The sequence below is a fragment of the Macrobrachium nipponense genome, chromosome 12 (assembly GCF_015104395.2).
Source record: "Macrobrachium nipponense isolate FS-2020 chromosome 12, ASM1510439v2, whole genome shotgun sequence".
NCBI lineage: Eukaryota > Metazoa > Arthropoda > Malacostraca > Decapoda > Palaemonidae > Macrobrachium > Macrobrachium nipponense.
Window position 1 is genome coordinate 72,293,519 of NC_087205.1, and position 27,625 is coordinate 72,321,143.

A 27,625-nucleotide genomic window follows, 5' to 3' on the forward strand; every position below is an offset into this window, starting at 1 on the left:
TACTAGTGATACAAACAAACAAACACACACACACACACACACACACACACACACACACACACACACATATATATATATATATATATATATATATATATATATATATATATATATAGATAATGCCATAATTTTCTAGTGTCGTATATATAGTTGGTAATATCTTTTTAAGATATAATTATTTTATTATTATTATTATTATTATTATTATTATTATTATTATTATTATTATTATCATTATCATCATCATAATAAAGTCAATGGGTGTGCAAAGGAAAATTAATATCTTAATAGCATCTCATAAGCAACCTGACGCCAAGAAATTGATATCTGCAGAATGCCGAGAATATCGAGAGAAAAAAAATCCTAGTTATGTCGACAAACTAGCTGGCGGGAATATTACGCGATACAAAATGAAAGATGATCCAGCTGTTAAGATGTAGTAATTTGTAAGATTCTTGATAAAACGAAGCTAGAGGGAGGGAGCGTATAATGTAGCAGACAGATACTACCACGTCACCGTGTGTTTCGACTGTTAAAGGAATGGTCTCACAGAGCAGAAATGCCCTGCTAAAGGAAAGGATGTTCCAGACTGCAGCAAATCTGCATCGAATCGCAGAACGAGGGGATTGTTACTCTTTCGAAAAAAAAAAATAAGAAAAAAAAAATACACACATATATATATGATATATATATATATATTATATATATATATATATATATATATAATTCAAAATTCCACCTCGTCTCCTCCCAGAAAATACAATTACATTGAAAATTTAGGCCTTGACTAGAGGACGAGGGGTTTGAACAAAGAAAAAAAAAATTGAAAAACTTAAACTTCTCAGGCATAAGGCCGGTTTTACTGAGGAGAGAGGAATCTACATAAAAGCTGGACTCTAGTTTTAAAAGCACTATATTTACATAAATTTACAGAGGTCCAGGAACACAAGGGCAGGTGAACTGCTATCAGTCCACCCGAACACGTGGTGGGAGCAGTCCGGCCACGCTTTTAGGAAACTTTGCGCAACGGATCAAACTTGCAAGCTTCGAAGGATTTCCAAGTCCTACCACAGCCAGGCACAGCGTTTGTCTGCAAATAGAGGACATAGGTGTAAGGCAGGGGACACACGAGGGCGAATGTTGCTCCCTATTTTCTCTCAATCAAAAGGCCACTCATGGGCAAATGAAATGACGGGAAATTTACACAGCAGAAACTATTTCGTGGCTTAAATTCACTAGGGGAATGTTACTGGTATCACAGGGGAGTATTTACAGAATTGAGCTGAGATGGTGAAGGGGAATGAAACACTGCACAAGTCGCCTTGGAAAAAGGAAATGAAATACAGACAAAGGTAAAAACAATTCCCTGGTTGAAATGGAGTCTCCCTTACAGTACCTTAGTAATGAAGCTGGTTGTCTTCTCCTTGAAGTCTCGATACTATGGACTTTTAACATATACTTGGGCTTCCCAAAGCATGGGAAAGCCAGGCCCAGGAGGAAGGGGGCCATCGGTGTCTGATAAGGAGCCAGGTGTCTGACCTCGCCGAGGTCTGGTCTTCTTCAGAGGGCTCCTCTCCTGGGTTCAAGGCCTTTTGAAGCTTTCTCCTGGTAAGCTCCTCCTACGGTCCCTGTGGGGGGGGGGGGGGTAATTCCAACAACGAATGGGAGAAGAGATAGCTTTTCAAAAGAAAAAGGAGAACAGATTCCTCCAAAGTCGAAGGGGCAACTAGTATAGATTCTTTAAACTTGGGTAAAAGACTATTTCTTTCCTTGGTTCTGGCTTAAATCTTGAACACCTCCCCATTCTAGAGGGCATATCAACCCTGGATGGGTTGCAATGGACAAGAAAAGTTAGAAACAAGGACCAATTTCAATATAGATTACTGAGCCTTCCATTCTCCCTTGAGTGGATTTATAATATAAGCATATTCAAAATAAACGAGCCAGGCTTCGAAATTATCTCTAAGCTATAGCAATGTTTCCTGGTTAAAATTTTCCCAAGTTAAATGGGATTCTAAGTGCCTCGAATAGGGCACGGTGCCAATTGTGGCACTTGTACGACAGTAGTTCGTAAAGAAGTATGAATTTATACAAGGCAAGGGTAGCTGGCAGGTTGATAAATGCCCCAAGGCAGTAAATATGAAGAAAGGAAACCAAGGAAGATAAGATACAGGCAATACAAAAGGAAAAGAAGAAAGTTACGAAAGGGTCAGAAAGAGGTAGATGTAGCAAAGTCTGGCACTCTCTTCTGGATGGAGAGGGTCAGAATTCTCTATAAGAGGGTGGCACTGTGCCAGCCACTAGTGCAGAGAGGCTATTGGCTCTCGTAAGGTTTTGGAAAATCTCGACGTCCTTTTCCCTTCTTCCTTCGACCTCTCCAAGGTTGGTTTGACGATGCCATGGGGGGCCTTAGAGGATCCAAGCCCTTTGAAGATTCCGAAGGGGCATCTGCTCCAGCTGCTGCAACAACTGGGGCCTTGGCACTCGTCCCTATGCGCTGCATGGCTTGGTTCCCTGAGTTCTTCGGCCAAATAGGATTCGGCATTGTCATTACTCTGGGACAGGTTAGCTGCTGATGGATGGGGATTGGATGAGGTAATGGTATTCGGGATGGGCTTACCCGTGGGGAGGACCAACTCTGGGGCGGCTGGCGAGGCCGCACCATTGGTGGAGTGTCCACTATAGTTATGGGTGTCCTGGGGGATTCTATTGGAATTGGCTCTTCCTTGACTGCCAGCATGGGTAGTTGGGCCAAGGCAGCAGAGGGAGAGCAACCGGGACTTGGAGCTCCAGGAGGAAGACTCAAGTCTGGCCTTGGCACTGGCACTAAGGCTGTTCCTGACTCAGTAGGACTCGAACGTGGGTCAACATCCATGAGCGATGGAGCCTGGCACTGCCTGGCACCTTCCATTGGCACTGGCTGTGCAGAGATAGTCCTTGGAGTCCCGTGGAACGGGTCTGGAGCTATGTGAGGGCGGGGGGCCCTGATATGGTATAAAGTTAGGAGGAGACTTCAAATCTTGTCCTAGCAGGACATCATAACCTCCTTGTATATAGATTGCTACTGCCATGGTACATATCTTTGAACGGTGAGGTCATGTGACTCTCAACCGGACAGTAGGTAGGAACATCTTGACATGGTAGAGGCTCTCTATCGTCACGAACTGATGCCTATCAACCTTAGCTCCATAAGGAATTTTATCCTCTCGGATGATGGAGACTTGCGCACCAGTGTCATCAAAAGCTCGGACCTGGTGGGCAGGATAGAGATCTCTTGGAGGTGCGACAAATATGGGGCCCTGAGCAGGGGGGCCTAGAGTGGATGGATTCGTCATGGCCATAGCAATGGCAGAAACAGGAGCTTTTTTGGGGTATCCCGCCCAGCAGCAGTGTGCCCATGCACTCTGCAGGTGTCACAGAAACTCTTGCTAAAATCAGGCCGGGGCCTGTTGTTTGTGTTCCAATGGCCGTTGTTTTTGTTACTATGATTGGGTAGTCCATTTGGAGGAGGCAGCAGCTTGCTGAGGAGGATCTACCTTTGAGAGGCCCTGCTCCGTGGTGTGACCGGGTTTGTTGCAATGCCCACACACAGGTTTCTGAGGAAGGTTATTGGCGCGCTGGGTAGGCAGAAAGGCGGCAGCAGGAGTGAGGGGGAGAGCAGGACGTATTTTCTGCAATGGATGGTGGGTGTCATAGGCATCTGCCCATTTACAGTACTCCAAAAGAGTCTTAGGAGCCTTGTCCACCAAGTGGGTGGCAAGATAAGGAGGGGGGGGGGGCATAGGCAAGAAAGTCCTCTAATTGAAAGAGTTCTAAGACCTCCTCAACAGATGTTGCATTGGAGGCCCTAGTCCACCTACGGAGTGCCGGTGTCTTCTTGGCTGACCACTCTGTCCACGTCTGATTAGCCTCCTTGGGCATAGTCCTCCATTTTTGCCTCCACTGGTCTGGGGTCAATTCGTAAGCCCCAAGGATTGCCTCTCGGACGAGGGCAAGATCGTGTCGCTCATTCAGGGGGAGGGCCTCGAATGCAGTCCGCCCTTTGCCAGCAAGATGCTTGCCAAGGAAGAGGGCCACTTCCTGAGGGGTTGGATTGAAGTTCCTGAACACCTGCTCGACATGATCGAGCTAGGTGTTGGGTTCGTTATCATCCCAAGCCCTAATGAGGCCGCCCATGCTGTGCAGGTGAGAAGACGCAGGAGGCGTGGGACTCGGGGGTGCCAGAGTAGCACTCTGGACTGCCATAGCCAGTTCATGTGCCCTTTCTTTCTCCCTTTCGGCGGCTTGGAATTCTCTTTCAGCCGCTTCTCTTCTTTCTTGCGCTTCTCTCTCCTTCTCCCGTTCGGTTGCTCTCTCTTGGGCTGCTTCCTTCAGCTTATTATTCACTCAATTGATCAGCTTTGTGCCCTCCAGCCCCAGGGCTTGTCCGGCTTCTGTGAAGGCCTTAGCCTCCTCCAGTGCTGCGTTACTGGCCATCTCCTCAGCCGTAAAGCACTAGTAGACTAGCCTGAGAATAATAGGGTGGAAATCAGTTGCAAAATCAGCAAAGGTCGCCAGAGGTATGCGGAAATGCTCGATGCAGACTTGGCAAGATGACTGTAAATCCCTGCAAACACAGTTACCATTGGTGCGTAGCACGGCGGAAAACTCAACGCGGGTAAGGGATTTGGTAATAAATTTTGTAAAACAAAACGAAAGAATCTGGTCATGCAATTCATGGAATCCTCACATGAAAAAGTAGCAAATGGATGTCGTAGAGGCGGAAATTCGATGCCAATATGGGTTTGTACAGTAAAAGGGAAAATAAAATTTCAGTCACAAAATTCACGGAATCCTCAAGTGAAAAGGTAGCAGATGGATATCATAGAGGTGGAAACTTAAACGCCAGTATGGGTTGGTAAGGTAAAAAGGGAGGGAAAAAAAAATATTGTCAAGAAATTCACGGAAACTCAACGTGAAACATGACAAAAATGTAGTACATGCGGAACCTCAATGCAATTATGGCTTTGTAAATAAAAGGGGAAAAAAATCTGGTCACGAAATTCACGGAATCTCACGTGAAAGGGTGGCAAATAACGTAAATGCGGAACAATGCAATTACGGTTTTGTAAATAAAAGAAAAAATCTGGTCACAAATTCACGGAACCTCCCGTGAAAGCGTGGGAAATAAAGAACGTAAATGCGGAACCTCAACGCAATTACGTTTTGTAAATAAACGAAAAAATCTGGTCACAAATTCACAGAACCTCACGTGAAAGCATAGCAAATAGCGTAACAGCGGAACCTCAACGCAATTACGATTTTGTAAATAAAAGGGGAAAAAGAAAAAAAAAATCTGGTCACGAATTCACGGGATCCTCACGTGAAAATGCAGCAAATGAATGGTGTACAGGCGGAAATTCAACGCCAGTACGGCTTTGTGAATACAAGGAAAAATCTGGTCACGAATTCACGGAACCTCAAGTGAAAGATGTGGCAAATACAGTTGACAATAAAAATGTATATGGGATCTCCCTTTTGTTTGTTTTTTATGGATATCGTCTCGAGGATGGAGATGGGAAGTTGATAAAATATATTCTTTTCTTTGCTACCAACGCAAATCCCTTTAACCTAGCTTTGCTCAGAAGACCCAGGATAACCTCTCCAACGCTATAAAATACACAAATTTTTTTTCCCACCCCCGTCCTTTTCCTCACTCTCGCGAACCTAAAACCCTCCTCTCTGCGAAGTTAAGCCGCACGCGGTCCATCTAGACAAATGTATGAATCACAACTGATTTCAAGGCCGTGCTGGTACTACGCTCAGGGTAACATGCCTTTGTTCGAGATGCAAAAGTATTTGCCCTTATTTGATTACTTTCTGCACAGAGAATAACGAAAAGAAAATGTTTAAATTTAATTTTGCTTATCCTAACGTTAAGAATGTTTTACGCTACCACTTTGCTTTTCCTTTTCTGACTTACTGAATCATCTATCCTTTGTTAATGGATAGAGTAGGACCACCGATAGGTTTGAGCCACATGGCCGGGGGATTTAAAGATTCCTGTTTAGACCTGCGACGTTCGCCAGCGAGAGAGAGAGAGAGAGAGAGAGAGAGAGAGAGAGAGAGAGAAAGCGTGCATTGTTTCACATAAAAAAAATATAACACACGAAATACCTTTACAATGTGTGATTCGCGATTAACTAGCAATTCTCGAAATATGGTATTTATTTTCGTTATTGAAACTTACTCCCTAACCTCTATTCTTCATGCAATGGCACATAACATTAAAATTTCTCTCTCGAGCTTTAGTCTATCGACCTACACGTGTTCTCTTTCCTATCACTATAAAGGCAGTCAGATTTTATATATCCCTAACTAGAATAACTAGTTCTACACAAATACTAGAAAATAAAATAAAATTTACCTTATTCCTGTTGTGGAGAATTTAGAAACCTTGCTTTAGCTGCTCATAAAAATATTAAGGAATTCAGATTCGTTTCTTTTGTGATTTTAGCTTAACAATCGCTACTACGAAATCGTGGTTTGGGTCACCAAAATTCAAAATTCCACCTTGTCTCCTCCCAGAAAATACAATTACATTGAAAATTTAGGCCTTGACTAGAGGACGAGGGGTTTGAACAAAGAAAAAAAAATTGAAAAACTTAAACTTCTCAGGCATAAGGCCAATTTTACTGAGGAGGGAGGAATCTACATAAAAGCTGGACTCTAGTTTTAAAAGCACTATATTTACATAAATTTACAGAGGTCCAGGAACACAAGGGCAGGTGAACTGCTTTCAGTCCACCCGAACACGTGGTGCGAGCAGTCCGGCCGCGCTTTTAGGAAACTTTGAGCAACGGATCAAACTTGCAAGCTTCGAAGGATTTCCAAGTCCTACCACAGCCAGGCACAGCGTATGTCTGCAAATAGAGGACATAGGCGTAAGGCAGGGGGCACACGAGGGCGAATGTTACTCCCTATTTTTCTCTCAATCAAAAGGCCACCCATGGGGGAATGAAATGACTGGGAAATTTACACAGCAGAAACTATTTCGTGGCTTAAATTCACTAGGGGAATGTTACTAGTATCACAGGGGAGTATTTACAGAATTGAGCCCAGATGGCAAAGGGGAATGAAACACTGCACAAGTCGCCTTGGAAAAAGGAAATGAAATACAGACAAAGGAAAAAATTCCCTGGTTGAAATGGAATTTCCCTTACAGTACCTTAGTAATGAAGCTGGTTGTCTTCTCTTGAAGTCTCGATACTATGGACTTTTAAAATATACTTGAGCTTCCCAAAGCATGGGAAAGTCAGGCCCAGGGGTGGGGGGGGACAGCGGCATCTGGTAAGGAGCCAGTTGTCTGACCTCGCTGAGGTCTGGTCTTCTTCTGAGGGCTCCTCTACTGGGTTCAAGGCCTTTTGAAGCTTTCTCCTGGTAAGCTGCTCCTACAGTCCTGTGGGGGGGGTTAATTCCAACAACGAATGGGAGAAGAGATAGCTTTTCAAGAGAAAAAGGAGAACGGATTCCTCCAAAGTCGAAAGGGCAACTAGTATAGATTCTTTAAACTTGGGTAAAAGACTATTTCTTTCCTTGGTTCTGACTTAAATCTTGAACAATATATATATATATATATATATATATATATATATATATATATATATATATATATATATATGATTTCTTATTTCCAATGTGATCATGTGGTGAACGAGAGAAGTAAATCATTAAAGGAGGTTAGAAGAATTAGAAATATTTTACAAATATCGGTGGGATGGAAATGAAACAGCTGAAATAAGATGATGTCAGGTCTGAACTTACGAACCTCAGCATCCGAGGTGCTTCATTTGTTAATTTAACTGTTTTATCTAATAACTGACCTCCCGTTTCTGTATTTCACATTACTTACTATTACGTCTTTGGAATGGATACCCTATTCTATGGAAGCTTGAATTTCAAGTTAATTGGGCCTGTATGCTTGTTCCATACGAATAGGGATCATCTTCTGAATAATAATCTAATAATAATAATAATAATAATAAATAATAATAATAATAATAATAATAATAATAACATGAACAGGAATAAGGGATACCAACAGAACACACTATTCGGAACCATCCAGAAAAGACTATACAGCCAACTAAGAGGGGGAAGACAACCACCAAGAAATTCCTGAAGACAAACCAAGTAAGAGACTGGGAAAACATATGGAACAATCTGGTATCACACAACATACATGCAACATGGCTCCAGGAAGTCAAGGAAGAAGAAACAGGGAGAATAAAACAAAGATTCACTGAGATCGCAACAGACACAGTGAAACACCAACTAAAGAAAATGCCCAACTGGAAAGCCCCAGGTCCCGATGAAGTCCATGGATATTGGCTCAAAAACTTCAAGGCCCTACACCCACGAATAGCAGAACAACTCCACCATTGTATCTCAATTCACCATGCACCCAAATGGATGACCACAGGAAGAACATCCTTAGTACAAAAAGACAAGAGTAAGGGAAATATAACCATTAACTACAGGCCTATCACCTGCCTACCAATAATGTGAAAGTTACTAACAGGTATCATCAGTGAAAGGCTATGCAACTACCTAGAGGATACAAACACCATCCCCCACCAACAGAAAGGCTGCAGAAGGAAGTGTACAGGCACAAAAGACCAGCTCATGATAAGACAAAATGGTAATGAAGAACAGCAGGAGAAGGAAAACCAACCTAAGCATGGCATGCATAGACTATAAGAAAGCCTTCGACATGATACCACACATATGGCTAATAGAATGCCTGAAAATATATGGGGCAGAGGATAACACCATCAGATTCCTAAAAATACAATGCGCAACTGGAATACAATACTTACAAGCTCTGGAATAAGACTAGCAGAGGTTAATAGCAGGAGAGGACTTTTCCAGTGCGACTCACTGTCCCCACTACTCTTCGTAATAGCCATGATTCCCATGACAAAAGTACTGCAGAAGATGGATGCTGAGTACCAACTCAAGAAAAGAGGCAACAGAATCAACCATCTGATGTTCATGGACGACATCAAGCTGTATGGTAAGAGCATCAAGGAAATAGATACTCTAATCCAGACTGTAAGGATTGTATCTGGGGACATCAGGACTGAGTTTGGAATCGAAAAATGTGCCTTAGTCAACATACAAAAGGGCAAAGTAACAAGGACTGAAGGGATAAAGCTACCAGATGAGATGGGATACAAATATCTGGGAATAATGGAAGGAGGGTATACAAAACACCAAGAGATGAAGGACACGATCAAGAAAGAATATATGCAGAGACTCAAGGCAGTACTCAAGTAAAAACTCAATGCCGGAAATATGATAAAAGCCATAAACACATGGGCAGTGCCAGTAATCAGATACAGCGCAGGAATAGTGGAATAGACGAAGGCAGAACTCCGCAGCATAGACTAGAAAACTAGGAAACATATGACAATACACAAAGCACTACACCCAAGAGCAAATACGGGCAGACTATACATAACACGAAAGGAAGGAGGGAGAGGACTACTAAATATAGAGGACTGCGTCAACATCGAGAACAGAGCACTGGGGCAATATCTGAAAACCAGTGAAGACCAGTGGCTCAAGAGTGCATGGGAAGAAGGACTGATAAAAGTAGACGAAGACCCAGAAATATACAGACGGGAGACTGACAAATAGAACAGAGGACTGGCACAACAAACCAATGCATGGACAATACATGAGGCAGACTAAAGAACTAGCCAGCGATGACACTTGGCAATGGCTACAGAGGGCAGAGCTAAAGAAGGAAACTGAAAGAATGATAACAGTGGCGCAAGATCAGGCCCTAAGAACCAGATATATTCAAAGAACGATAGATGGAAATAACATCTCTCCCATATGTAGGAAGTGCAATACGAAAAATGAAACCATAAACCACATAGCAAGCGAATGTCCGGCACTTGCACAGAACCAATACAAAAAGAGGCATGATTCAGAGGCAAAGGCCCTCCACTGGAGCCTGTGCAAGAAACATCAGCTATCTTGCAGTAATAAGTGGTACGAGCACCAACCTGAGGGAGTGATAGAAAACGACCAGGCAAAGATCCTCTGGGACTATGGTATCAGAACAGATAGGGTGATACGGGCAAATAGACCAGACGTGACTTTGATTGACAAAATCAAGAAGAAAGTATCTCTCACTGATGTCGCAATACCATGGGACACCAGAGTTGAAGAGAAAGAAAGAGAAAAAATGGATAAGTATCAAGACCTGAAAATAGAAATAAGAAGGATATGGTATCTGTCAGTGGAAATTGTACCCATAATCATAGGAACACTAGGCACCATCCCAAGATCCCTGAAAAGGAATCTAGAAAAACTAGAAGCTGAAGTAGCTCCAGGACTCATGCAGATGAGTGTGATCCTAGAAACGGCGCACATAGTAAGAAAAGTGATGGACTCCTAAGGAGGCAGGATGCAACATGGAACCGCACACTGTAAATACCACCCAGTCGAATTGGAGGACTGTGATAAGACAATAAAAATAATAATAATAATAATAATAATAGGAACACTAGGCACGATCCCAAGATCTCTGAAAAGGAATCTCGAAAAACTAGAGGCTGAAGTAGCCCCAGGAATCATGCAGAAGAGTGCACTTCTAGAAACAGCACACACAGTAAGAAAAGTGATGGACTCCTAAGGAGGCAGGATGCAACCCGGAACCCCACACTAAAAATACCACCCAGTCGAATAGGAGGACTGTGATAAAAAAAGTAATACTATAATTAAGGCGTTCAGTTTGATGATAGTCAGAACATCTGAAGAAAAAAAAGTGTGTGCCAAACTGTTTCAAGGAGATATTAAGAATATTCATACTTAGTGATTGATACACGGGCGAGAAGGAGATTTAGGACAGCGGTCGCCAACCAGATATCCGTGAAAAAATTTTGATGGTCCACAGAAAAATTGGGACATTATTTCAGATTTTATGTTTTCTTAATCGTCTTCAAGCAACCCTGATACAAACTGCAAAGAAGACAGAGAGTCCCGTGTTGCCAATTTAGCATTTTGGGACGATTTAGCATTACAAATTTGGATTTCTGATTCAAATAAAAACAGCCCTCCGTCTTGTAGTAACGTCATTGGAGCCAAAAATCAACAAACTTATTTCAAATAAGCAGGAACAAATATCACACTAAAATGTGTAATACTTATACAAAATTCACTTTAATTTTTCTGTAATAATTAAACATTAACTTTGTTATATTTAATGGGTGCATATAATATTAATAAAATAAAAGTTTTCTGATTATTATTATATAAACGTATTTACTTTTTTTTATGCTAGTGGTCCGCCAAATTTAAAATTATACATTAGTCGTCCATGAAGTTCAAAAGGTTGGTGACTGCTGATTTAGGAGATAGTTACGTCTGGATCTTGAGGTAGAGGAACACAGTGAGGCAGGGAAACTACATGAGAAAATGTACGAACAGAAAGGTGAAACAATTACCTTACCTTCCAGTGTGAGTTGAGTTCCCTTTTATTTCTACAATTTTTTGCTAGGCTCGAGATGGTTGTTTACATTTAATGCTTCATCTCATCATAACCTGAAAGGAGAGAGCACACCTAATGATTATTGTTAGTGATAATCCTCACACTTTCGGGCATTAGTAAATGCAAACACCTTAAAAAATTAATCATACATCTATAGAAATAAAGAAAACTCATCAGTTGCGTCAGCTGAGGTGTAAAGGGAAATGGATACTACAATGAAACCTGGAAAAGGAAATTATTAATATTAGTATTAGCAATGATTTATAGCAAATGAGATTTCTTTACAGTATTTTTTTTATCATGCTTCCCGAAGGACTCTTGCGCAGCCATATTCTGCGATATTCTCAATGTTTTTTTCCGCAAATCAAAATTTGTTTAAAAGAAGGAAGTCAGACTTGGCTACTACGGCACAAAAGAAATTTTCCCAAGAGAAGCCTTTTCAAATTAGTTTTCCTTTTTTCCCATCAATAATTATTCTAAAGTTTACATTGAGTACTTTAATAAATGAGGACAACCTCATACTATTATTAGCCTTCTTTGCTTTGGAGAGGACAAGGGGTAACAATAACTACTCGACGGTGACTCCTCACGTCTCCGTTATTTTCTTGTTTGCAAAATTTGCTTGAAAGTTAAAGGTAAATAAATAAAGGGAAACCAAGAATATTATTATTTACCTTCAGTGTAAATAAAATAATTCGACAATAGTTCCCTATGTTCACAGGTTTAACAATGAACCCTGCCATGTATATATATATTATATATATATATATATATATATATATATATATATATATATATATGCCACTAAATACCGTGTACAATATCATTAATTAGGGCCACAGGAAAAATAAAAATAGTACCAAGAGTTTTTGTGTTTTTTCAACACATAAGCGCTGAAAAAATTGAAACACAAGTATTCAAAGTCCGGTTAAAACCAGTAGAGCAGTACAGAACAGCTCAACAGGTGATTAAAAAGAAACAACCTGACAAATCTCTTAAACAACAAATGGGTCTAGTTTGTACATACCCTGGCTTACATTCATTAAGTCACCGTGGCATTTGATAAGAGCAGATTTAAAAACATTTCTACGAGTTATATCATTACAATATAAAACAACTTTTGTCCCCTCCCAATGAATCATATGATTAAAATTCTTAATGTGTAAAAATAAAGCATTCGACATTTGTCCCGTTCTCACACTATATCTGTGTTGTTTATGTCTTGTCTCCAGTCCCTTCCCAGATTGTCGATATGAAAACACTTGCAGTTCATGCAAGGAACCCCATAAATGCAGCTCTGAGAGACATTGGAAGAATTCCTAATTAGTATGTTTTTCAATGTATTTGAAAATTTAAAAACAACATTAATATTGAAAATCTTGCAAAAACTTGGAACCCTCCTTAAGAGATCATTATATGGTAAAATAAGTACATTATTATTGAACACATTGTAGGGACAAGCAGATATCGAGAAGTTCAGAGTCCACTGTGGCAATTACAAATATATTTATCTGTTAAAAAGTTGATGCTATACACATCTATATATACATATATATATATATATAGGTATATATATATATATATATATATAGTCATACATACATATATATATATATATATATATATATATATATATATATATATATATATGTGTGTGTATATATCTATATCTATATATACACAGATATACACAAATACATATATATGTACATATGAATACACACAAACACACCACACACCACACACACACACACACATAGTTGAGGTATATTATATATATATATTATATATAATAATATATATATATATTGATAAATATAATATTATATATACCTATGTATTAATATACATATATATATATATATATATATATATATATAAATATATATATATTATATATATATATATATATATATATATATATATATATATGCATGTACGTGTTGCGTCTTTGTGAAGAGCGTGCACATAACAGCAGGAAATAATACATTTTAATTGATTTGCTCTGTGCCTATTGAATTATTACAACCACGAGAAGGCTATATAATATACATAATCTTTATTTTCAATACAGAACGAGATGAAAATTATTTTTGACCTAGCCGTTGCTGTAAGGACAGCAGTCGTCTGGCATAAGCAACCTGTGCAGCAATGGGCTATAATATAATAGTGTATAAGACCTCAGAATGAATAAACCTTGAATTCATCCTTTGACACCATTGAAAAATTCAGAACTATTCACACCTATTTCGTGATAGAAAATGCCAACCTCTACCTTTATGTTTTCACGGATTAATGTGTTCGGGAGCATGAAAACTGCAGTCTCTCATGGGAGCCCCAACTCTAAGAACAGACGCGTAAAATCTTGAACCTTTCATGGGTCAGTCGGACATGTTAGGGCCTTAGAATAGAATTTACCCTTTAGCAGAACTCAGATCATTTTGGCACGTATTTTATTGATTTTTTTTTCTTTCGCTCTATCTGTATCAATTCAGTCGACCTTTCTAAAGTTTATTTTCTTAGGGTTTTCCTATTCTTTTATTTATTTAATTTCTAAATGGATCAGTCCGACATGTTAGGACCTCAGAATAGAATTTGCCTTTAGCAGAGCCCAGATACTTTTGGCACATATTTCACCGAGCTTTTTTCCTTTGCTTTATCTTTATCAGTTCTGTTGACATTTTTAAAGTTTATTTTTTGAAGTTTTTCCTATTCTTAACTGTTTATTTTACTTCTAATGCTAATATACGTTTTATGAGGCTTATTGATCCTTAAAAAAACTCTGTTTGGGCTCCATTTGAATTATTACACACTCGAGGGTCTTTATTTAGCCACACGGAATATTAAACTTACTTAATGCATGCAAAAATTAAAAGGACAAATGGATTAAACATGGTGCAGTGTCTGCACACTATATTGTATATATTTGAATTATTGTTTTGCTATTCCTGTTCTAGATACTTTAAAGATATATAAATACAATGAATTCCTCGCAAGTTCGGAGACTCAAACGAACATAATAAGAAAGAGAGAGAGAGAGAGAGAGAGAGAGAGAGAGAGAGAAGCTGATTTGAATAACTCTTAATGAAGTTTTCTCGTAAAATATCCCAGACTGTCTCATTCGCTATGATACAGGTTGGTAACTATTCATCAAGTTATACGAAAAGAAGTTATTGTTATTTTTCAAATACTATTATAATCTTCAATGTCAATAAATACAAGGGTTCGGACGGTGACAATTCTTTCATTGAATGCTCTCCAACACACTTCAAAAATGTCTAAATTTCATTTTGCACATATTTGACCGAGTTTATATTAAGTATCACAAGATTTCTTATTAAGCGTTTTTCCCCTTCCATACGCGTCTTGGAATTTTATTTTACTTTTAATTGGTTATTCTCAAGAATATATCGACGGTTCTTTATTCAATCCTTGATCAGAGCTTAATCCTTCGTCAAAATAAGCTGAAAGGCTTCCTCATTATTAACAAACTTAAGGACACAAGTTAATCAATCTCATGAGGCAGATGGCAGCTCTTCAATTTTTTCTCATACTCACGAAGAAAGCTCCACTAGCTTCATCAAAACGCAGACTTCCACTATATATATATATATATATATATATATATATATTATACATATATAAAATAATTATATATATATAAATTATATTATATATATATATATATATATAGATATACTATAATTCGATATATTATATATATTATATATATATATATATATCTATATGTACATACATTATATAATATATATCTATATATATATTATATTCTATATACATATATGTATATTAATATATATCTGATGATATACATAATATATTATATATATATTATATATATCTCTAATAGATATGAGAAAAAATTGAAGAGCTGCCATCTGCCTCATGAGATTGATTAACCTGTGTCCTTAAGTTTGTTAATAATGATGAAGCCCTTCAGCTTATTTTGACGAAGGATTAAGCTCTGATCAAGGATTGAATAAACAATCGTGGATATATTCTTGAGAATAACTAAGTAAAAATAAGAAAAATAAAAATCCAAGAAGCGTATGGAAGGTGGAAAACGCCTAATAAGAAATCTTGTGATACTTAATAGTCAGATATGCAAAATGAAATTTAGACGTTTTTGAAGTGTGTGGGAGAGCATTCAGTGAAAGAATTGTCACCGTCCGAATCCTTATATTTATTGACATTGAAGATTATAATAGTGTTTGAAAAATAACAATAACTTCTTTTCGCATAACTTGATGAATAGTTACCAACCTGTATCATAGTGAATGAGACAGTCTGGGATATTTTGCGAGAAAACGTCATTAAGAGTTATTCAAATCAGCTTCTCTCTCTCTCTCTCTCTCTCTCTCTCTCTCTCTCTCTCTCTCTCTCTCTCTCTTATTATGTTCGTTTGAGTCTCCGAACTTGCGAGGAATTCATTGTATTTATATATCTTTAAAGTATCTAGAACAGGAATAGCAAAACAATAATTCAAATATATACAATATAGTGTGCAGACACTGCACCATGTTTAATCCATTTATCCTTTTAATTTTTGCATGCATTAAGTAAGTTTAATATTCCTTGTGGCTAAAGAAAGACCCTCCGGTGTGTAATATATATATATATATATATATATATATATATATATATATATACATATATATTCATAATACCATAAAACTTGCGAACGATATACATACGATTTACATGTCACTGATGTGAGTTTTAAGTGGGTCCTGGTTTTTTTTATAATTGTTATGAGATACTACTTTCGACGTTGTTGAAGTTTGATAACGCCATTAATTGAACTTATGACTCGTTCGCTGATTCTATACTATAAGACTATAACTTACTTCTACTACTATTATTGTTACAGAAAGGCCGAAGCAACTGCAAATGGAATAATAATAATAATAATAATAATAATAATAATAATAATAATAATAATAATAATAATGATACTGAAAAACTTATGAATTCGTTAAGAAAATCTATTAATACTATAAATTTTCTACACCAAAAACAAGAACAGCAGCAAAAACAAATAATAATAATAATTATAATAATCATTATAAACAACAACAAAAAATAATAATAGTAAATACTAATTTAAAGAAATAATGGTATAGTGAAGTAACGAGTCTTGAATAATACGTTACGAAGGAAAAAATGTACTATATAAAAAAATAATTGAACTGGCAGCAATGCGTAGCCTATACCGTAATACGTTCTGCAAGAAATGTACGGAGCTACTAGAATACAGTAATTCATAAAAAAACTAAAAAGGTAAAGAATATTTAATTCTTTGGAAGTAACAAGGGCATATTTTTGTTCGATATTATGGATATTATGGAAGGAAACTTTATCATGTGATTTCGGTCAGGATCATGACTTTGCGCAGAGGCTCTCATACATAGTCGCCTTCCGTAAGGTTAGATTTATGTCTGGTGACGTACCTTATCATACATATAGCAGTATCTTGCTAAATAAAAAGTAATGTGTATCCACATATTTACTTTATGTGAATATGAAACAAAGATAATCCAAGGGGAATCGACTCTTACGTTCAATGATCTAAAATGTGGACTCTAAAATTAATAGCAGTATAATATTCGGCGCTACTGTTGGATATCGTTTACTAATAGAATTTATCGACCACACAATATAGAAATGGGTTTATATAATACTCTGATCCCCAAGGGGCTAGTAGTACTAACTAGCCACGGCGTCCCAAGAAGCTTCCTCCATGTTTAGTACAATCACCTCGGAGTAGGTGACAAGTCGATAACAAGCCAAAGTAGCGCGGAATATTCTTAACGTATAATAAATACAACGTAATTGCAAAATCCCTTGAATACTGCCTTCAATTTTGACTGGACGACAGGTCTGGCTGCGACCAATTACAGTCGACTAAGCCCTAGGTATCTTATTCATTAGTTACGCCAGCAGAGAGACAGTTTCAACGAGACAAGTTTAAATCGTTGGGTCCTCACATTAAACTGGAACTTCTGGCTTCTCGCTAGCGACGCGTGCTTCATGGCCACAAGGTATATATATATATATATATATATATATATATATATATATATATATATATATAGGCATATATATAGGCATTTTAAAAAATACAGGCGCAGAACTACACGGAAATGATTAAACAAGGTTCATAGGAAATGTGGAAAGAATTTAAGAGTCTGTTTCGGTAAGCGACTCATCTTTAATAACATCGTAGGCCTAAAGATAAGAAACCACAATAACCTAAGGCGCTTTCTGGGAAAATTATGAGGGACGACGACATGCCTCTAAGAAATCTTACATTTTAACTTCTGGAAACTCCGCTGTGATAAACTGATTTCTCAAGTTTTGCTCTTCTCTCTCTCTCTCTCTCTCTCTCTCTCTCTCTCATGATTTTACAGTACGTGGACCAGGTTGGAGGAAGGCCTCATGCCTGCTACCCCCATCTTTGGAATGTTTAATCAACTCATATAGTTGAGGGGGGTCGACAGTGTTCTCTGACTCGAACTTTGAGAAGTCGCCTTTGATCAAACAAACTTTGGTCTTACAAGATCCTTCAGAGACATTGAGAAAGGGAAGGAGAAAGGCGGCGCTGCGCTGGGGAGAAGGCGAGGGGAAGGAGAAGGAGAAGAAGAAAGGAAGAGGAGAGGCGACAGCAAAAGGACGGGGAGGGAAGCAATTTGGGGGTTGGAGTGGCAGATGAAATGGATGGAAATGCCAAGACCCAAAACTGGTTTTAGTGATGGAATTGACAACGATGCTTCCAAGGTTTGTAAACCCTCTCTTCTTCTACTTTTAAATTTCCTTATTCATCTCGCTTTGGATTAAAACACCTTGTGTTGTATCTTTACACTGTTGCCTCTACGAGTCTCTCCTTTCTTCTCTCCAGTCTTGTCTTGGATCTTCTCCCGTTGAATAAGCAGTGCATTCTCAAGAGTCTTTGATCTTTGTAACTGACAGACTGGCTGAGAAGAAAAGCTTGAAGTCTCATTGATATATTTACACCGGCCAAGAAATATTGCCAGCCCAAACAGCTGCTTAAATCTGTCTCAATATATTAGTTAGTACTGAAATATCAATTTACTCCGCATTCAGCAAACCAAATGCTTTTCCAGTCTATAATAATAAAATCTGAGTGGGAACTTTCTTGTTTGTCCTCCCCCGGGGTTACAGTAGAGGAGACATGTCACAGCCACCCACCCCCAGGAAACCAGTTTGTCCACCCTGTGCGGGGCGGGGTAAATAGGGTAACGGGAGGGTATGGGAGACTTTTACCCTCCTCCTGCGAACCTGTTTGTCCGTCCTAGGTGGGGGCGGGGATGGTAGGGGATCAGGAGGGTAGGGGAGACAGCAGCTCTGGGTTCCAGCGTGCGTAGTGCTCACTATGGAGCTCGTGATAATTATAATCTTCAGAAAAAGGGAATGTACCAAAAATAGAAGTACATAAGTATATGAACAATTTAGATAAAGAAAAACGATAACTGAAATAAATAAAAACTCAAATAGTTACATAGATGAATATACACAATAATAAAAACTAAAAAAATCAATTACAAATGAATATGAAAAATACGAGATTAGTGAAATGATAATTATATCAAACAAAATAAAAAAATAAAAACCAAACTTTATAAAGTAATAATTGAAAGGACATAATAAACTAGACGAATCATAATATAATCAAACAAACAAATGAATATCACCAATTGGAATAAATATCACCATTCGGAATTACTCATAAATAAATTGAAATAGAAAATTTTAAAAATTCAGATCAATTAGTAAAATAAATAAATAAAATGAAAAAAAGCTTAAATTAAATCATTAAATAGAATTTAATTTAAGAATAAGTGAAATAAATACCTGAAATAAATCTATTATTCAAAATAGTTAATTAAATAAATATATAAATAAAAAACAAAATAAATATAAATAATTATATAACAAATACAAATAAAATAAGTCAAATAATAGACTAATAAATAAAGCTGATAAGATCTGAAAATGAAAAAATTAAAACTTCTAAAAAAAGCACCCAAATAGGTAAGTGAATATAATAATAAGTAAAATTAACAATAAAGAAAAACCAATCAATATATAAAACTAAACGAACAAAATGACATAAACACAAAATTAATATCTATAATAACTCAAAAGACAAAGGGTAAATATTCAAACGAAAGGGCAAAATAAATTAATCGATAAAGTAGACAACTAGATAAAGACAATGGATAATAAAAGAATAACAAATCATGCGAGCAAATGAATTATGGTGAATAAATAAATACACTCCCAATTGTTTATTAAAATTCATAAATTAAAAGAAGCACAAAAATATTCAAAATAAACAAATATGCAAAATAAAGATGACAAAAAGTACAAAATAGAAATGTAAAATAATGAATGACATGAAATAAATATTTATATACAATAAATAAATTATTAAAATACAATAGATTAAAATAATATTAAGGTTAAACAAGACAATATAGAAATATAAATATATAAGAGAATGAATAAATACAATAAATAAATAAATGAATAGACAAGTAGATTAGAACATTATATATATATATATATATATATATTATATATATATATATATATATATATATATATATATATATGTACGTATGTATGTATGTATGTATGTATGCATGTACTATGTATACGTATATACATACATACATATATATCTATAATTGACATGATAACATAAAATTAATAAAATAAATATCCTGATAAAAAAATAAAGGAGTAAATTGAAGAAATAAATCAAATAAAGATAAACATACAATAAATTAATAAATAAATTGATATGGAAATCAACAAAATGAACATAATAAGTAGATACATTTAATAATTGAATAAAAGTAACAAAAAAAGAAAATGGTCTACGAAAATTGATCTGTTATTTGTGGAAACAAGAATCTTCAGAGAGAGATAGAGAGAGAGAATAGACTTACATCGGATAAAAGCTTTATATCCTTAGGTGTCAGCACCGTGTCCTTGTCAACGGGTTCGGGCAACAGCCCCCTCGGCTTGTCAAGCCGGCCAGCTCCCCCGGCAAGAGCCTTGTAAAACGTTTATTGTGAAGGATCCTAGTCCAGGATTCTTCAGACTCTCCTCCTTAGGGATCGTCAGCGGCCCTTTCTCCATTAGGTGTATCAGCCCTTTTGATCAGCTTAAATTGGCTCGAGAAAGTAATACGGTTTCATTCGCCTCTCCTTCTTCTTCTTCTTCTTCCTAAGGAGCAAGAGTGTAGATCTCGGGAATGACCTCCAATTTCCCGGCAATTCAATTCTATCAGGGTCGTGAGAACTCTGCGGGATGGGGCTGGGTCAAGGTGCGTTAGTTCCCATATATATGGTACTATTAAGCAGATGCCCATTTTTGCAGATGTTTATACGTGTTTATATATTTATGAATTTGTGTTCGTAGACATAAATTTTGTATTCATATGATGGCCGTGCATTTGGGTTATTAATAATAAATTCTTCGTAAGTAGAGGATCTGGGGGATAATAAGATAGTTCCATTTATGGTACAAACCTTTAAAGCACCCATTAGCCTTAAAAAATGTTCATAACAACTCGACAAAGGATTTTGGTTGGGACAAATGGGCCTTCAGTTCTGTTAAGAGATCAAAAACATTGTGTTTTAAATCAGTCTTTCTTCTTAAGCATGCGCTAGGTAATCTTAAAAGCTTGTCAGCTGTTGAGATAAAGACGGATTTACAACAAAAATGATTAAATGCTGTTAAAACTGAAAGAATTCGCACTTCATTTTCACGACTAAAAGATATTGATCGTGAAACTGTCATCGTGATGTACGGTATTCATTCCTAAATCAACCCAGTAAATTTACTAACACACATTTACCTTTATGTGCTCTTCGGGAGTATAAAAAAGAACTATGGAGTATTGTTCATGTGTTTAGTAATCAAGAGTAGTCAATTACAGGTAAATAAATCAAGAAAAAAATGCGTTGATTAGTTTGGCAATGAGAACAGTGAATTGCCAAAGCATTTATGAGAGAGAGAGAGAGAGAGAGAGAGAGAGAGAGAGAGAGAGAGAGAGAGAGAGGCGAACATATCTGTGATAATCCACAAAGAAACGCCTCTGTCTCTATGCAGTTGACCTTGGCCTTTAAAGGCGCAGCGAGAAAATTCAAGCTATTAAATATTAACCTTTCTAGCTTATTTATGAAAATTTAAACGGGCAAGAATCCAGTACTAGATAAAGAGTGGGATGTTTTCTACGACAACAAATCATCACTTCTAAGCCAATTTGTTCCAAGTGCTAACCGTCCAAAGGTGTTAATTGTATGAATAAATTCGACAGATTTCATCAGGATATAGTTATCCGTTGTTTTGACTGCCTGTGAACGCACAAAGACAGAAAGACCTATACAGGCAACTGAAATCACTATTATCATTCTCCCAGATTCGTTGATGGAGGCCAAGGCAAAACGAAGCGAAGCAGACATAGGTAACCTCGAGGGTCCCTGGCCACCTGTTTTACTGACAGCGAATGATATTTCTAGAAATGGCGGAAAACAAAAATTTCCCCTTCAGGACTTGAAACTGAAGTCTTGTAAAATATTCCCCCTCACACGTGACCCTGCATCTCCAACGAGAAAACGGTGACAGTTATGACCAGAAACAAAGCACTCCCTGCATCAAAGGATGACAGCCGGAGAAAAGGAGGAATAATGAAACTGACAGACTCACTCCCGAAGTTGTAACGGAGAATATGAGAGCAGAATGAAAAGTGACAGCCTGAAAGAAAGCCCTGGAGAGCAGCGCTGGAAGTGGGAGCGACAGGACACCTGAAAGAAAGGGAGTCCTTCCTTCCTTCCTTTTCATTCCTTTCACTGGAGTAGTGATTGATCTAGGAGAGAATTAAGGCAAAGCTCCACCTGGAGTGAAAAGCTTTCCAGTGGCTTCTTGCTCTGGAGGAGGAAGAGAGGAAAAAATGATTTTCGAAAATATTTGTGTAACTTACGTACATGCTTTTCGAAAATGAAAAGCATGTACGTAAGTTACACAAATATGCAGAGCGAGATAATGTGCATGTAAGTGTGCACATTGTATTATATAAATTGATATATATTTATATATATATATATATATATATATAATATATATATGTGTGTGTGTGTGTATATATATTATAATATATATATATATAATATATATATATATATATGCATGTATGCACATATGGATTATATGTAAGCACAAAAAATCCCGCGAATGGATATTCATTCACATAAAAATACTAAATATGATCATAAGGCGAATAAAATAAGAAGCAAGATTAGAACAACAGGTTAATCATATTATGTACTGTTTCTTAATTGGCAAAATTATCCAGAGAATAGCCTTGTCAAAAGCATCCGTTGTAGACAGAGGGAATAAATTGGATGAAGTTCACGAAAGTATCAATATCTATCTATCTTTTTATCTGTGTATGTATGTGAATATATATATGTATATATATATAATATATATATATATATATATATATATATATATATATATATATATGTGTGTGTGTGTGTGTGTGTGTGTGTATGTGTGTGTGGGTGTGTGTGTACTATGGCGTTACAATAAGTTCTTGTCCATGATGTAAGAGTTGCTTCTTTAGAGCATAGTTGGCTCAATTTATCAGTTCGTTCTTTGCATGTAATGTACTAGAATTGTTGAAGTGCTTGTTATATTATATACAAAACACGTGTAAGAATTTTCCAAGGAACCTGCCAATAATAACAGTAATGATGAAATTGTTGGTGGAATCATGGAAAATGCAGATAAAATAAATCAATAATGACTATATGGAATGCATAGTGATTACCTCCTCTGAAGAATCATTTCGAATTTTATTTATACTTTCACAGAGACGTCGTCAGCACTTACTCCAGCTGGTAGTCATGAGACTTACGACCTTCCTCCTCCTCCTCTCTCTCTCTTTTCTAAGAACTGCTTGGACTCCAAGGGAGTTCCCTGCGAGTGCGTGCGCGAGCGCACGTTTGTGTGACTATGCATTAGGAGGGCGCTCTTGTACCTGTGAGCAAATACTGAAAATTAAAAGTCAACTGGACGCTAACTCAAAGTAAAGATCATTCTTTGCATGATTCAGGGAAGACTCTTCTGCGCTGGAGTTCCCTCATTCATATGTCGGGGATGTATCATCGACAAGGGAATAAGAAGTCAACGAGAGAGAGAGAGAGAGAGAGAGAGAGAGAGAGAGAGAGAGAGAGAGAATTGAATTGAATTGAATTGAATATAGGATTTAGGCATTAAGCCAAGCACTGGGGCATCAAAGGCCATTCAGCGCTATATAACAAAATTCATTCAATCATAATATCTGTATACTCACACCATTTAGTACCATTTTAACCTTTAATATCAATCGCAACACTTTCATACAATAAAATCTAGATGTGAAATAAATAAGGATTAAAAGGGTAAAATAAATAAATAAATTAATAAAATCAATTATAGCTCGTAATATAACCCAATACTTTGTATAAATTTTCTCAAGTTCAGGGTATTACAGTTTTCCCCCCAGTTATATCTCTCAAAGGTTTGTCCTGGAGTAAATGTGTCCTCCTCTGAAGATTAAAAAACAGGACAATCAACTAAAATATGCTTAACATCCATTGTCACTTGACAGGTATTACAGTGAGGGGCCTGTCTCCCTTCCCCACTCTTCATTAAATAATTGTGCGTTGCATGTGTATGGCCAATACGCAGCCTAGTTAAAATAATGGTATCCCTCCTACTTGTAGCATTACAAGATGACCATTTATCCACCAATGGGTGGATGTGTTTCAATTTTGTATTGGTGGTCAGTTCAGACCATCGAGCCTGCCACTTATTTTTACAGTAAAGATGAATCTCACTTTTAAGATCTTTGTAAGGAATACTAAAGGGGGATGGATTACTTAGCCCTGAAGCTTCCTTTGCTGCCTTATCTACTTGTTCATTTCCATCCACCCCAACATGGGCAGGGACCCAACAGAAGTGAACACTGATACTCTTCCTAGATTGCAGAAGTACTAACCAGTCCTGCACCTCTTGTACTAGATGATGGCCTGGCATAATTTGTTTTAATGAGAGTAAAACACTATTGGAATCCGTAAAAAATTGTATAAAAACTATTTTGGTTGCCATTTTTAAAAATATGTTGGACTGCGAGAATTATTGCGTACAGCTCAGCAGTAAATATTGAAACAAGAGGATGGGAGTTTCCTTCCAATAACAATATCCCCCACCACAGCTGCACTTCCAACTCCTGCAGCCGATTTGGAGCCATCTGTAAAAACATGTTTTCCCATGATGTTGAGCAGCATGATTTAAAAACTCACTTTTCATTACCCTACTAGGTAAGTTATTTTTCCCTCCTGCCGTAAAACATACTTTAACAGGGGGATTACCCCAAGGGGAGACTTGGGATATCCCACCTCTGCTATCTGTGCTGTTAACAAGCCTACTTCTCTAGCATCATTTTTCAGCTGTACTTCCAAAGGCTTGGGCACTCTGGATCTGTTAGGAGCCCGATCTAAAGGCGCCCTAACATATTTATAGTTAGGATTGTTTCTCACCGCAAGGGACCTAGCTAAATACCTCAAACTCAACTCCTCTCTGCGAATGGAAAGGGGAGGTATGCCAGAATCCACATAGAGACTGTCAATGGGAGATGTTCTGTAAGCACCTGTGCAGATGCGAAGCCCAGCATTGTGAACAATATCAAGTTTTCCAAGTAAAGTCTTTGCAGCTGACCCATATATTTGGCATGCATAGTCTAACTTGCTCAGACACAAAGATGTATAAATTCTAAGCAAAGTTGTTCTATCAGCACCCCAATCAAAATGCGATACAACTTTCAGAATGTTCAGTGACTTCTTAACCCTGATAGATAGGTCATTTATATGGGGACCAAATGTCATTTTCTTGTCGAAAATGACTCCAAGAAACTTGATATTATCCTCATAAGGCAAATACAATCATTTAAGAAAAGGGTGGGGATCTCTTCCCTTTTACGAGTACGAGTAAAGCGAATGGCTTTGGTCTTCTGAGGTGAAAACATGAATCCACGAGAATTTGCCCATGCAGATGCAGCATTTATTGCAATTTGAAGATTTTGGCATGCTTGTAGTGCAGATGATCCACTACAGTAAATTGCAAAGTCATCGACAAATAGTGATCCTTGTATGCCAGGAGGTATGTGACTCATGAGACTATTAATAGCAACAGCAAATAAGGTCACACTCAATACGCTGCCTTGGGGGACACCTTCTTCTTGCATGTAGGATGAAGATAGTTCTGACCCTACTCTCACTTTAATTGAGCGGTTTGATAAAAATTCTTCAATAAAAGAGAACATATGTCCTCCTATACCCCACGAGGCCAATTGCTTTAAAATACCACCCTCCAGGTCGTGTCATATGCTTTTTCGAGGTCAAAAAAGACACCCACCACCTGGTTTTGGTTAGAAAAGGCATTTGAAATTTCCCTTGATAACATCAGCAAAGGGTCTAGAGTACTTCGGTTCTTCCTAAAACCAACTGCCTGTTAGATATAAGATTTTTTTTGATTCTAGATACCACACTAGTCTGTTGTTGATCATTCTCTCAAATAATTTGCATATGCAACTGGTCAAGGATATGGGCCTATAACTAGATGGCAGTTCTGGGTCTTTACCAGACTTGTGGCCTGGAATTACAATTGATGTATGCCAGGAATCAGGAGATGTATGGGAAGCCCATAGTCCATTAAAGGTTTCTAATAAAAATTCCTTGGTATCCACTGGAAGATGTGATACATTTCAAATACCGGATGCCATCCTCACCTGGGGCAGTTAAAGAAGAGCTAGAGATAGCATTTTGCATCTCCTCCATACTAAAAGGCAGGTTAAAAGCTTCAGTATTTGAAGAAGCAGGAGGAACAACAGATGTTGATGCTCTAATTTGTTGAAATGCTGGGGAATAGTTGTCAGCACTTGATACATGGGCAAAGTGCTTTGCAAGAACCTCTGCTACATCTTTGGGGTCAGATATATATCTATTATTTTCCCTTAATATTGGTAGAGGCTTAGGGACGAATTTGCCTTGAAGTTTTCTAATCTTGTCCCATATTTCCTTTGAAGGAGTTTTGGTATTAATATTAGATATATATTTCTTCCAAGATGCTCTCTTTGCTTTTTAAAAGTTCTTTTTTGTTTGGCACAGGCTCTGAGGTACGCTATTCTATCTGCTACATAGTTTGTTCTCAAGTATCTTCTGAAGCAAGTTCGGGTCACTTTTCTTGCGTTGGCACATTCTTTACTCCACCAAGGAACTACAGGGCGATGAGGTAAACCGCATGTTTTAGGTATAAACTTGCTAGCATTATCATCAATAATATTTTCAAGATGTTGATAGGCATGCACTGGAGATGTAAATTCATCATACTCTTTATCAGTGTGTGAACACTTTTCATAAGCTGCCCAGTCTGCCTCGTCTATCTTCCATTTTGGTGGACACTGAGAAGGAAGATTATGGACATATTTTAACATTATTGGCCAATGGTCACTGCCATGTAGGTGTTCATTTACTGACCAAAGGTAGTCCAATCGAATAGATGAGGAACAGATTGACAAATCAATGGCTGATGTAGAGTTGTGGAATACATCATACCTAGTTGGAGAACCATCATTCATTAGTATTACATCATTGTTGTCGATTAATTCTTCAACAAGATTACCCCATCTATCGCATACATTTCCACCCCATAAAGTATGCTTTGCATTAAAATCACCCATCAAAATAAAAGGGGCAGGAAGCTGATTGATCAGGTCTTGGAGGTCAGAAAGGCTAAGCCTTCTTGGATTCCCAGCATGATCTAAGAGGAAAAGTTCTAAAGATGGTTCAATATATAGCGAGCATAAAGTAATTTTTTTTCCGATATGAGTTCTAACTGCACATGCCTGTAGTGGTGTATTGAGTGGGATTGTTTCAAATTTTACAGATTTGTGAATAATAAAACCTGTACCACCTTGAGCTCTTG

At 37.4% G+C, this 27,625-nt stretch overlaps 1 protein-coding gene across 1 annotated transcript; it reads right to left on the minus strand.

Annotated features, from left to right (window-relative positions):
* Positions 1–2,314: 2,314 nt before the first annotated feature.
* On the minus strand, positions 2,315–3,335 carry LOC135224839 (uncharacterized). Its single transcript, XM_064264161.1, has 2 exons — positions 3,226–3,335; positions 2,315–2,984 (listed from the first exon to the last, which is right to left on the minus strand). Exons 1-2 carry the CDS (start codon positions 3,333–3,335, stop codon positions 2,315–2,317), a joined length of 780 nt encoding a protein of 259 aa, XP_064120231.1.
* Positions 3,336–27,625: the final 24,290 nt, after the last annotated feature.